Source organism: Natator depressus, chromosome 13 (genome assembly GCF_965152275.1).
Source record: "Natator depressus isolate rNatDep1 chromosome 13, rNatDep2.hap1, whole genome shotgun sequence".
NCBI lineage: Eukaryota > Metazoa > Chordata > Testudines > Cheloniidae > Natator > Natator depressus.
The window spans coordinates 8,864,361-8,876,597 of NC_134246.1; the positions used below are offsets into that span (position 1 = coordinate 8,864,361).

Below are 12,237 nucleotides of genomic sequence, written 5' to 3' on the forward strand. Positions count from 1 at the left end.
GTTGACACCACCTTTACTATCGGCTCAGTGCAGCTGCCCAAGTACTGCAAGACATGTCCACAGTTAAGATCGTTATTTCTTACCCTGATCTTCTTGCTTCAAGACACGATTTGAACTCTAGTAGCTGCTGTATCTTTTGCTAAATGAATAGGGGCTGTGTATATGAAAAAAAACAACAAGTGAGACTATTAAAAGGGGGATTTTATTTATTACACTGGAGCTAGGCGCTAATGCACCAGTTCAGCTTTGATACACGATAAATCAGCAAAGCTGTTACTCAGTTTTGAACCAAGATTGCAGTGGCACTAAAAACACATTGAAAACATTTACTCTCTTCCCTTTTTTTTCCCTCTTTTGTTTTTGGTACAAAAATGGTACAAACAACAATACAAAATAGTTGTGCTGTTGACGGTTACAAAAAAAGGGGTTTTGACCTTGTTTAACGGATGCACTTGCTTTTGCCTTTCGGCATGAATACATCGGAACACGAGAAGTCTTCTCGAAAACAACCACAATCATGCGGGCTGCTACACAGTTTGTCCATTTTAAAACGAAACATGCAAAAAAAAAAGAAAAGAAAAAAGCGCTCCAATTATACATGGTTTTTTTTTTCTTCCCCTACTTCATTTGTAGCTTTGAGCAAATAACTACATTATGTACACATTGCCGTGAGCAATTGTCGGTGGTTTCTGTGTGTACTTGAGATACCTTTTTCTTTCCACGTGAAACTGAGAGGATTTTTGCCTGGGAGAAAACTACATTGGCTCGTTGCTGTTTTTAAACCTATGCTTTTAACACATACATTGTTTCCCCCGACACTTTTACATTTACACTGAAGAGTTCCAAAAGACGGTACAAATAAAGGTCCCATAGTTTCAAGATAAGTTGTCTTCAATATTTTTTTTAGGCCAATCAAAGATGCAACTGCTGCATGCGTGTTCTACAGACCCTTCACAGACTATAGCAATTATGCATGGGTGAGATTCACCCCTGTGTGAGGGAACTATGGATTAATTAATTCCTACTGAAACCCTATGGGGTGAATTCAGATCTGAGCATCACTGAATCAGGCCTTAAAGGGTACATTGACCTAGTGCTGGCCTATGACCATGAGTGAATTTCACCCCATTGCTTTAAAATGATCAAAGGCAGCTCTCCTGGTCCAAAAACAGAAATATGAGTAGTACATAAGGACAGTTAATAGCACCAAAGGTTAGCCATTCACTGTCAGTTTCCTGTAATCTCCTGTTGAGGGCATCTCTTGTTTTGTTTTGTTGCAAATGACTTCCTTGACTGATGCTTAATATTTACAAGTTACATAATAAAGACATTGGATACTGACAGTTATCTTTACTAATGCTATGTCACTGGCCATGTTCGATCATGAGGCAGTCGCAGGTGTGGGAGTGACCTCAGATATTTATGATCTCTGGCTCAGAGACTATATGTAACCCTGGTCTCTGGGAGGTAGGGCGGCTTCTACATTGCATTCAGCATGCCCCTTGCTGGCCTCTTTCCTTCGACAGAGGTGAGAGGTGCTACAGTGTTTATTGACCATTGTAAGAGGCATAGTGGGGAAAATGGAAATCACAGAATGATGATACCAGGAGGGGGGTCACTCGCCATTCTTCCTGAAGCCAGCGCTCTTTCAATCATCTCCCACATCACATGGGAAGTGGAGGATGAAGGCACCCATGCTCGTATGTCTGGACTCCACGTCTTTCATTAATTAACTTGTTATGCCTACTACTATTACGTAGATTATTCAGAGAATAAACTTTCTTGTCCCCAACAACATTAGCTGTTAAAAAACAACAACTTACAAGTGTGTCTTGATAGCTGGTATCCTGTGCCTCTAACAAAAAATGGTATGTCCCATCATCATAAGGTTCAGAGGAATGGTTTGGTACTAGGCTGGGTGGGAAATGTTTTTCCCCATCCCTGAGAAATGATCACATATCCACATTTTTTCTTGTCCTGAATCAGAATGAAAAGGCAAATCTCACAGTTTCACGAACCAAAAATCTGACATTTTTTGGAGGGTGGGAGTGTGTTTCAAGTCAATAGGAATATTTTATTTTGACATTTTCCTCTTTTTTAAATTAGTTTAACAAGATTTTGAAACAAAAAGTTGTTTTTGACTCAAAGAATTTGAAATTTTCCAGTTCAAAAATTGGCACTTTTTGCCCCAAAAACTTTTCACGTCAGAAGATTTGTTGAGCCTAACCCTGTCTTCTGAATGGTTTTGGTTTTGACAAATCAGAATTTTTTGGCAAAAGAAAGACTTTGTCAAAAAATTTTTCAATCAGGTCTGTTTGATACAAACATCTTTTTAAAGGAGCACTGTTATCTTAAATATAAGCAAATTTCCTTGCCTATCTTACAACCACCAACTAACATAATAAAGGTGAAAAATTGTAAAAAGTGAATTTATTTTTGCTATTTATGCTGCTTGCTTACCTTGTGCATGTCCCGCAGCTTGGACAATGGGTCAGATTCTATCCACAATTACCCCCATGGACGTCATTGGGGTCTTATGGGAAAAGTGTGAGTAGAATTTGGTCAGAAGACAACAGATTAATTTGTTTCATGAATGGGCTCATATGCACCTACATGGGCTGTAATATTTGGAGGGGCAAATGCTGCAGGAAAATGTTTATTTTTAAAATTTCCAGTGGAAATAGGTTATTTTATTTTAAACCACTGAAAGATTTCTGATAGTCTTCGGATTGGTGAACACTAAATGTTGCAATATGCTTAACCCTAGCACTGTCCCTTTGACTGTTGGTGGATAAATGTCTTGTTCATCTCTATTGTAAGTCCACTTATTGAGATAATCAAATTAACTTGTACATAGTTACATTGTAAATCTCCTTAACCTCAGCTTCTTGTTATCATAGTTCAGCATTTTTACCTATACCACTACCATACTGTTTTTATTTTGGAAAATCCACCACCACCACCACCAAAGACACAAGAGGTAACACCAAACCTTCCAGAATAGATGTTTAGACTTTGCATTAGCCAACTACTACCAAGTAGTTTGAATAGCATAACTTAGAACTGGGGACCATCAGGTTTGACTCCTGGTTGGCTATTCACTTAGAATAAAGCTTTCCAGGGACTGGCTATCTGCATAGAGGGAAAGAAACATGCTAGATAGAGAGAACTGGGCACTACTTGCATCTTGCGTCTCTACACTGGATAACTCCCTCCACCCCTTTTCCTTCTTCCTCCTCTGATGAAAAGGAGGTTACAATAATGGTTTCAAACAACTGACATGTACTAATCATTGAGAAACTCTAAGTGCATGTTTTTTATTCATTAATTTTGTTGCGATTGGGCAGTTTCCATGCAGGTGCATCATTCATCCTGGTTATAATCTATTCAAGTCTAATGCTTTTCTGGAAAGAAAGAGGATCAAGACAGTACATGGATAAAGATCATAGGCCAAATCTCTGCAAGGAGACTGCAATTCAAAACAAGCTGCTGTACAAGCGCCGTTATTTCCCCATGTATCAGAGCAGGTACAAACTACTTGACTTGCCAGATGCTGTATAGAAAAGTTTGCCAGTGTGTTACACTGGGCTGGAGGGGTGAGGTATGTGGTGCTAGTGAACTAATGCTAGTGAACATACTCTGCAAGTGGCAAGATGAAGAAGGCTGAGTTCCCAGTTATGGAGCAAATATTTTTGAAAGACGTCAGATACTGGATTTGTCATGCACTGCACTTCATCCCAGTTGAGGCATCTGCTGACAAACAGAACCTTTTGAACAACAGTGATGTGTTGCCACTGGACTCCTCATTGTTTCCTGAGGTATTACCTGCCACCATTTTCTCTCCTCAAGAAACTTATATGTACACTTTCCGTTTTGTTTTTTTCCTGGATAGTGAAAGGATAAGCCAACCGAACCCCTCCCCCCATACTTGGTAATTAATAATATAAAAGATAGAGATTGAGTCCTCTCAAGCATACTTTTACCACATTCCATTTCAGACAAGACACATTTCAAATGCTCATTAATTTACAGAAATTGCATTTTATAGAAAATATGATACAATGAAATATAAAATGCACTAGGAGCATTTTAAAAATCTATAGACACAATCCTGCAGCCTAGTAGTCCCTCTTAAACAATGTCTGTTCATTATCACGAACACACTTTCTCTCCCGCTTCCCCCGTTTAACTCTCAGCATTCAATCTACATATCAAAAAAGCAGGATCATCCCCTGGATAATCACCTTCTGATACTGTGCACAGTCTTGGATTGAAATGAAAATATATCTATGCACTTCTACAATTTTTTAGTGAACCCACTGCAAAATTGTCTGCAGAATATAAAACACAGGTAATCCAAGATTTCATAGCACATGAATTAAGTGGCTCATAATCCATTAAATGTGGTTTATATTACACATCCATGCAGTCTAAATCATTTTACAAACATTAGACATAAAGCCACTAGTCCAAATCAGTAAAGGAAAAATGTAATAATAATAATAATAAAAAAAAAGCTAATAACTATTTGTTATTGGTTAAACTGACCCTACATATAAACTAGGTAGTATGCTACCATTTATAATACTGACGTTGTGTCTGGATGCTGCAAAACCTCTTGCTTAATTGGCAATGTTTGAGCATGTTTACCACAAAATACTTACTAGGTCCTTGTTGCTTTTCTTCTCCAAAAGACATTTAATATAGATAGAAGTGCCTACCCATCAAATATAAAGGACACACATTAGTTGGGTTACATGATGCTGTTGAGCTTTGGCTACTGATGCTCAAAGGCATTAATTTTGTACTAGACCTACTTTATTCTAATGTCATGGTAATGTACTGATAAACTGTCCGTGTTATTAACACTGCCCTAGTCTTGAGGTTACTGATTATGCTATCTCCCTGTGTATGGTTAAGCTAAGAAAACAGCATTGATTTTCATACTAACAAGCATCATTATGGATGCATGACAGCAACATGTAACCCAGCTTTTATTAACACTACTCAAAAGGTTGGTGGAGCCAAAAACACATCGACAGCAAAAAACAAACAAATGGCCTTTGGTCATTTCATGATTTACTGTAGGGTTTATGCAAGGTCTGTTTGAGATTTTTTTGTTGCAATAACCAAAGGCTTATCAATGCTATAGTTCTATGCAGCTACATCAAGTGTGACCAGGTTACAGGAGAAACCCCAGTCAATATTTTGCATCTGATAAAACTGAATTATATACAACAATATGACTAATTCACCACCTGCTTAGGCTTAAAGATGGCTGTTAAGATTTTTTTCCCCCACCCCAAAATGAGTCACCCACTTAAAAAAAAAAAAGGCAAAAAAGAAACAATCGCCACAGTTTCTTTTGTTAACTCCTTCCCAGCTAGAACTGGCTTAGGGTCATAGAGAGTGCTGCTCAAGATGGTTGAAACATTTGTTTTTGTATGTTTGTTTTGATCACTCCTGAGATTGAAGGGAATCTGATACATGTACCAAAAGGCACTTTCAAATATATATATATATATATTTTAAAAACAGTGCTTCTGTTCTAAGAAATTCAAGTTAAGACAGAGTGCCTTTCACTCTCTTTAGTCATAAAGCGGATAAATGAGTGATATCCCAGCTGACATTTAAAAAAAAATGCAGCAGAGACCAGTGTTCATGCTAGACAGCTCAATGTTCTAAAAAAACCCAACCAAACCCATTAAAAAAACAAAAAGGAAAAAAAAAAAAAAGAAAAACCTCCTAAATCACTACTAAAAATAATACAGTCAGCAGGGGATATTAATTAAAAAAGCTGCCACTTCTGTACAGTTCTTGCTTCTTCATTGTCTCTTTTTTTCCTGTTTTCGTCTTTTTTTAAAATGTTCTTCCTTTTTTTTTAAATAAGAACATGAGGTCAGTTTAATCTTCCTCGCCTCCCCCATACATGTCCGCCAGTTTCTTGAACCTAGGCCCCCAGTCGTTAAGGTAGTCGTAATCCTGATCCCCGGAGCTTGAGGAGTTGAGGGAGCTGACAGAGCCTGCAGTAGATCCGCTCCCCTCGTAGTCGAAGACCAGCAGGGAATCGTACGGAGGGGCTGTAGGGTCATTATCTGCTGCTCTCAAGCCCTGGGATTACAAAGAAACTGTAGTAATAGATGCTGTTTGTTATGTTCAGGTTATACACAGAGAGAAGTTACATAAAAACATAAATATGCTTCCCGGATGATTGTAATGTAACCCTACTTTATTTCTTAGAATTCAGAATGATAACACACAAGAACCCAAAACCAGAGAGAGACAAAGCAGGCTGCTCCATAAAAACTGAGAGACACAACTCACCCCACCTTACTCTAGGCTGTCTGTCTGCAGAACTGAGTGCTGCTCTCAGATCACACACTTCACTACAGAGCCCCTTTAGTCTGCAAGCAGGACCAGGAACACCACTTCTCCCAAATTCTTAAAGTGATACCTTGCAATTCTAACACTGTTTACTGTACCACACTGTTAAACTTAACAGAACTCTTCAGGGGCTGTGATAATGAGGACTGTAAGTACCTAGACAGATTTAAACGGGAGTTCTGCATGTGGTGGCCTTGATCCAGCAAAACACTTAGGACCAGATTTTCTGCTACACCTGTACAAGGTGAGTCTCTGGCACATTTTGGAAAGCTCTCTGTTCTGGTTCACTTTGCACAGACCCTTTTATATGGCTGCAGTTGGGGCTAGGCTAGGGAAGAAGTCCTGGGATATGGATACAGATTTAATTCCAGTCCAGTATAAGGGAAAAATAACATAATGGGAAGTACCTGATCTACAGCAAAAATTCCTCTTTATTAATCATTTCCAGAAACTTCAGTCAAGGTATGAGTGGGTGGAATTAGTTTTACTGGACTGAATAATAGTGGAAGTGTGTCTGCATGCAGAGGTGCGTAAACATCAGTGAAAAGAAGGGGAGAAAGAATTTAATGAGAAGAATAAGAAAAAAACCAGCAGAAACGGGTATAATGATAGAATTTAAGTGCTGCCACATTTATATTTTTGACATATGCAATGAATCATGTTTTGTCTCAGGGGAAATAACGCATTGATTGGTTCGCAAACACACAATCATTCATTTAAAAAATGACTGGCTAAATATTTAAAAAGAATTAAAAGTGCAGTAAAATTGCAATAATCTAACACGCTCTTCTCAGTTATGAGAAGCATTTCTCTGTTATGAAAAGGTTTTGGTGCCAAACAGAGCTTGCTGGAGATAGAGGCATATAAACCAATAGGGATCTGGGAGGCAGGAGTCCTGATAGCTTTTGTGGCTGTGAGCAAGTCATCTAACCCCTCTGCCACAGCTTCTCCAGCTGTAAAAACCCTCTCTTGGGCAGAACCAGGTGCTGCTTTCATTTCAGGTAACTGCGAAAGTCCTAGGCACTGAAATGGGAGCAGGATTAGGGCACAGTTCTTTGAAGATGAAAAGCTACATGCTCAGTATTGCATTCTGGGTGAAATTAGAAAATAAACCTTGGGCTTCATTGTTGCATTTTGGCTCATTTTGATTTTAAAGCCTTGGCAGGGCCAAGTCCTGTTTCCATCACTTCCATTGACTTATGTCTGATTACTTGCCTGAGTAATGGGAGCAGAATTTTGGCCCATGGTGAGAACTGAAAATGTGTTGGTAAATTGTACTCCAAGCATTTTGTATCAGTGGCATTAGCTGACTGAACAAGCCTTGAGAAGTGACAGAGAAAGCCTAAAAGAACATACCTCATTAATAAAGTCACCAATGTCCCCAGGATGGGGAATTACTGGTCTTATAGGATACTGGGGTTCAGCACCGATGGGTCTCTCATCCACTCGTCTGACTCCGGGTGCCTTGTTCAGTACATGATCCATAGTCTCCGGCTGTTGAAGTTGGCTTAAATCATAATCCTGGAACAAATGGAGAGGCACAGAGTGAAACCTAGAGCTTTTCACTGAGATTTTTCAAGGAAGTCTACAACTACATTGGCATATAAATAACTTGATGGACCCAATCCTGTTTCAACTGAAGTCAACAGCAAAATTTCACCGCCATATATATGGCATCTCTAGTTGTATTAATCTAATCTATAAATGACTCATGAAACTGACCCATATGTGCTCCATGAGACTAGCCCCGTTTAAAACAAATTTAACACCTAAGTTAAATCAAATACATTTCAAACACTGTGCGTATTTAACTTCAGTACCCTATATCTTTGTGATAACAACCTGGATTTATTGTACATGTGTGGCTGTGGATATATGTGCAACATTTTGATCAAATATGTCATTTACTGTAAGAAAATCAATATTGGTAGCTGTATTATTGCAATAATGTTTCTGTATTTTAAAAGATTAAAAACAAACTTGAATAGCATGTATGGATATAGCTCTTTTGTAATGAATAGGTTCTTTTCCTATAGATCTATTACTGTAAAAATGAGAATAAGATTTTACCATGTAACAAGCACTAGGTAATATTTCAAAATCGTATCTGTAATGGTGTTTTGCTTCACTTTCTTTGCTGCTATTTTTAAAGAATTCTTCCTAAAACCACATTACTGTTGCCTGAAACCAGATTTTTCAGCTGGTTTGAATATTTATTACTTTGGATATGGGATGCTTAAATCTATAGGAGCAGTATTTATAAATAATATCTTTGTGATATTAAAAACAAGAAAGGAGAAAGTGAAAGAAATGCTAATTATGGGGATTTTTGCATTGAAATAAGAGCTTCACAAGCCTTGGACAAAGTTCTCGACTCAGATCATCTAGGTAGATCTTGACTATGAGAAGCTTCTTTCCCATGGATGTCAGAGGCGGTTCTGTAAATGCAGGGAGAGCAGACTACTGGAGTTGACTCTGGATTCTGTTAAATGGGCATGACTGAGTTCATAAGTCCAGTGTTTTGACATTAGTACAGCACTGATGCCAATACTGTTTCCTTGTATTCCCCTGTCTACCTGTACCTACGTATTGTCTCTTATACTTAGATTGGAAATTCTTTGGGGCAAGGATTGTCTTTTTATTCTGTGTTTTTACATTACCTAGCACAATGTGGTCCTGGTTCATGACTGGGGATCTTAAGCACTACCATAATAGAAACCATAAAAATTTCTTTTACAATAAAAGTGATGTCAGAATAATGGTATACCTAAAGAAAAATGAGATTCTAGGGCAGTTCTGTTTGCCCTTTGTATTACGGTGCCTGGCCATATTCCCTTCTGGAATAAATGAGCTCAGTTCCATTGACTTTGTTAGAGTTGAATCCATTCACACCAACAGTTAATTTGACATTGTGGATCTGTATGTATGAAGGCACAAATGTGTTATGCAGCCCACATCAAACAAATGCTGATAAATCATTTATACCACCTCACAGCTTTATGTATTCTATATGGACAACAGATTTTAGAGAAGATCTATTTTAGAAATGGTTTAGAGAGTTTTTAATGGTACTATTTCTTGCATACCTCCACCTGAAAAGCCAGGGACCTTAGTTGTGAGTGCAACTGTCCAGGGGCTGGAGAGAAGAAAACTAATACATTTCTAAAAGTCCCTAAAATAATCTGAGATCGGCAGGAACAAATGCATAAGCAATTTACAGCTGTACATTAGACGCATGATCTATGTACTATGATCATATTATACACACACACATTGAAAATTCCACACACAGTATATATCAATATTTTCTTTTCATCTGTAACTCCTCCCCGTCTACACAATACAACACAACAGAAAAGGTGGAGGAATTGCACTGTATGTAAGAGAGCGGTACGGTTGCTCAGAGCTCCAGTATGAAACTGGAGAAAAGCCTGTTGAGTGTCTTTGGGTTAAGTTTAGAGGCGAGAGCAACAAGGATGATGTCACGGTGGGCATCTGCTATAGACCACCAGACCAGGAGGATGAGGTAGACGAGGCTTTCTTTGGACAACGAACAGAAATTTCCAGATCAGAGGCCCTGGTTCTCATGGGGGAGTTCAATCACCCTGACATCTGCTGGGAGAACAATACAGTAGTGCACAGACAATCTAGGAAGTTTTTGCAGAGTGCTGGGGACAACTTCCTGGTGCAAGTGCTGAAGGAACCAACCAGGGGCCATGCTCCTCTTGATCTGAGGCTCACAAATAGGGAAGAATTGGTAGGGGAAGTAGAAGTGGGTGGAAACCTGGGCAGCAGTGACCATAAGATGGTCGAGTTCAGGATCCCGACAAAAGGAGGAAATGAGAGCAGCAGAATACGGACCCTGCTGGACTTCAGAAAGGCAGACTTTGACTCCCTCAGGCAACTGATGGGCAGGATCCCCTGGGAGGCTAATATGAGGGGGACAGGAGTCCAGGAGAGCTGACTATATTTTAAAGAAGCCTTATTGAGGGCACAGGAACAAACCATCCCGATGTGCAGAAAGAATAGCAAATATGGCAGGTGACCAACTTGGCTTAACAGAGAAATCTTCAGTGAGCTTAAACACAAAAAGGAAGCTCACAAGAAGTGGAAACTTCGACAGAGGACTAGGGAGGAGTATAAGAATATTGCTTGAGCATGCAGGGGTGTAATCAGGAAGGCCAAAGCACAATTGAAGTTGCAGCTAGCAAGGGATGTGAAGGGTAAGAAGAAGGGTTTCTACAGGTATGTTAGCAACAAGATGAAGGTCTGGGAAAGAATGGGACCCTTAGTGAATGCGGGAGGCAACCTAGTGACAGATGATGTGGAAAAAGCTGAAGTACTCAATCCTTTTTTTGCCTCAGTCTTCACAGATAAGGTCAGCTCCCAGACGGCAGCACTGTATGGGGAGGACGTGAGCAGCCCTCAGTGATGAAAGAACAGGTTAAAGACTATTTAGAAAAGCTGGACATACACAAGACCATGGGGCCGGATGCAATGCATCCGAGGGTGCTGAGGGAGTTGGCTGATGTGATTGTAGAGCCATTGGCTATTATCTCTGAAAACTCGTGGTGACTGGGGGAGGTCCCGCACGACTGGAAAAAGGCAAATATAGTGCCCATATTTTAAGAAGGGAAGAAGGAGAATCCAGTGAACTACCTCGGACCAGTCAGCCTTACCGCAGTGCCTGGAAATATCATGGAGCAGGTTCACAAGGAAACCATTTTGAAATACTTGGAGGAGAGGAAGGTGAACAGGAACAGTCAACATGGTTTCACCAAGGGCAAGTCATGCCTGACCAACCTGATTACCTTCTATGACGAGATAACTGGCTCCGTGGATATGGGGAAAGTGGTGGACATGATATACCTTGACTTTAGCAAAGCTTTTGATACGGTCTCCCACAGTATTCTTGCCAGCAAGTAAAGAAGTATGGATTTGATTAATGGACTATAAGGTGGATAGAAAGCTGGCTGGATCATTGGGCTCAACAGGTAGTGATCAACGGCTCGATGTCTAGTTGGCAGCGGGTATCAAGCAGAGTGCCCCAGGGTTCGGTCCTGAGGTTCAACAAGGACAAGTGCACTTAGGACGGAAGAATCCCATGCACTGCTACAGGCTGGGGATTGACTGACCAAGCAGCAGTTCTGCAGAAAAGGACCTGGAGATTACAGTGGATGAGAAGCTGGATATGAATCAACAGTGTGTCCTTGTTGCTCAGAAGGCTAACGGCATATTGGGCTGCATTAGTAGGAGCGTTGCCAGCAGATCGAGAGAAGTGATTATTCCCCTCTATTCGGCACTGGTGAGGCCACACCTGGAGTACTGCATTCAGTTTTGGGCCCCCCACTACAGAAAGGATGTGGACAAATTGGAGAGAGTCCAGCAGAGGGCAACTAAAATGATTAGGGGGCTAGGGCACATGACTTCTGAGGAGAGGCTGAGGGAACTGGGCTTATTTAGTCTGCAGAAGAGAAGAGTGAGGGGGGATTTGATAGCAGCCTTCAACTACCTGAAGGGGGGGTTCCAAAGAGGATGGAGCTAGGCCAGGGGCGGGCAAACTTTTTGGCCTGAGGGCTGCATCGGGTTTCTGAAATTGTGCCTCCCCAAACAGTCAGGCATGGCCCGGCCCCCCCCCCCATCTGACCCTTCCCTGCTTCTTGCCCCCTGATGGCCTCCCCGGGACTCCTGCCCCATCCAACCCCCCCTGTTCCCTGATGGCCCCCCGCCCCATCCACCCCCTGCTCTCAGTCCCCTGACCGCCCCCGGATCGCCCACCCCTAACTGCCCCCCGCTGCCCCATCCGACCCCTCCTCTCCTTCCTGACTGCCCCCCTGGGACCGCTGCCCCCAT

General features: G+C 40.8%; 1 protein-coding gene across 3 annotated transcripts in view; it reads right to left on the reverse strand.

Annotated features, from left to right (window-relative positions):
- Window positions 1–208: 208 nt before the first annotated feature.
- Window positions 209–12,237, reverse strand: part of CDH4 (cadherin 4) — a 663,987-nt gene continuing 651,958 nt past the window's right edge. For 2 of the 3 annotated variants that reach the window (XM_074969701.1, XM_074969702.1), the window contains 2 exons: window positions 7,741–7,905; window positions 210–6,111 (listed from right to left, as the gene is read on the reverse strand). In XM_074969701.1, the coding sequence (XP_074825802.1) occupies window positions 5,905–6,111; window positions 7,741–7,905 (372 nt within the window). In that variant the 3' untranslated portion in view covers window positions 210–5,904. Of the gene's footprint in view, window positions 6,112–7,740; window positions 7,906–12,237 lie in introns of all 3 variants that reach the window. The other variant, XM_074969700.1, reaches the window with a different exon arrangement.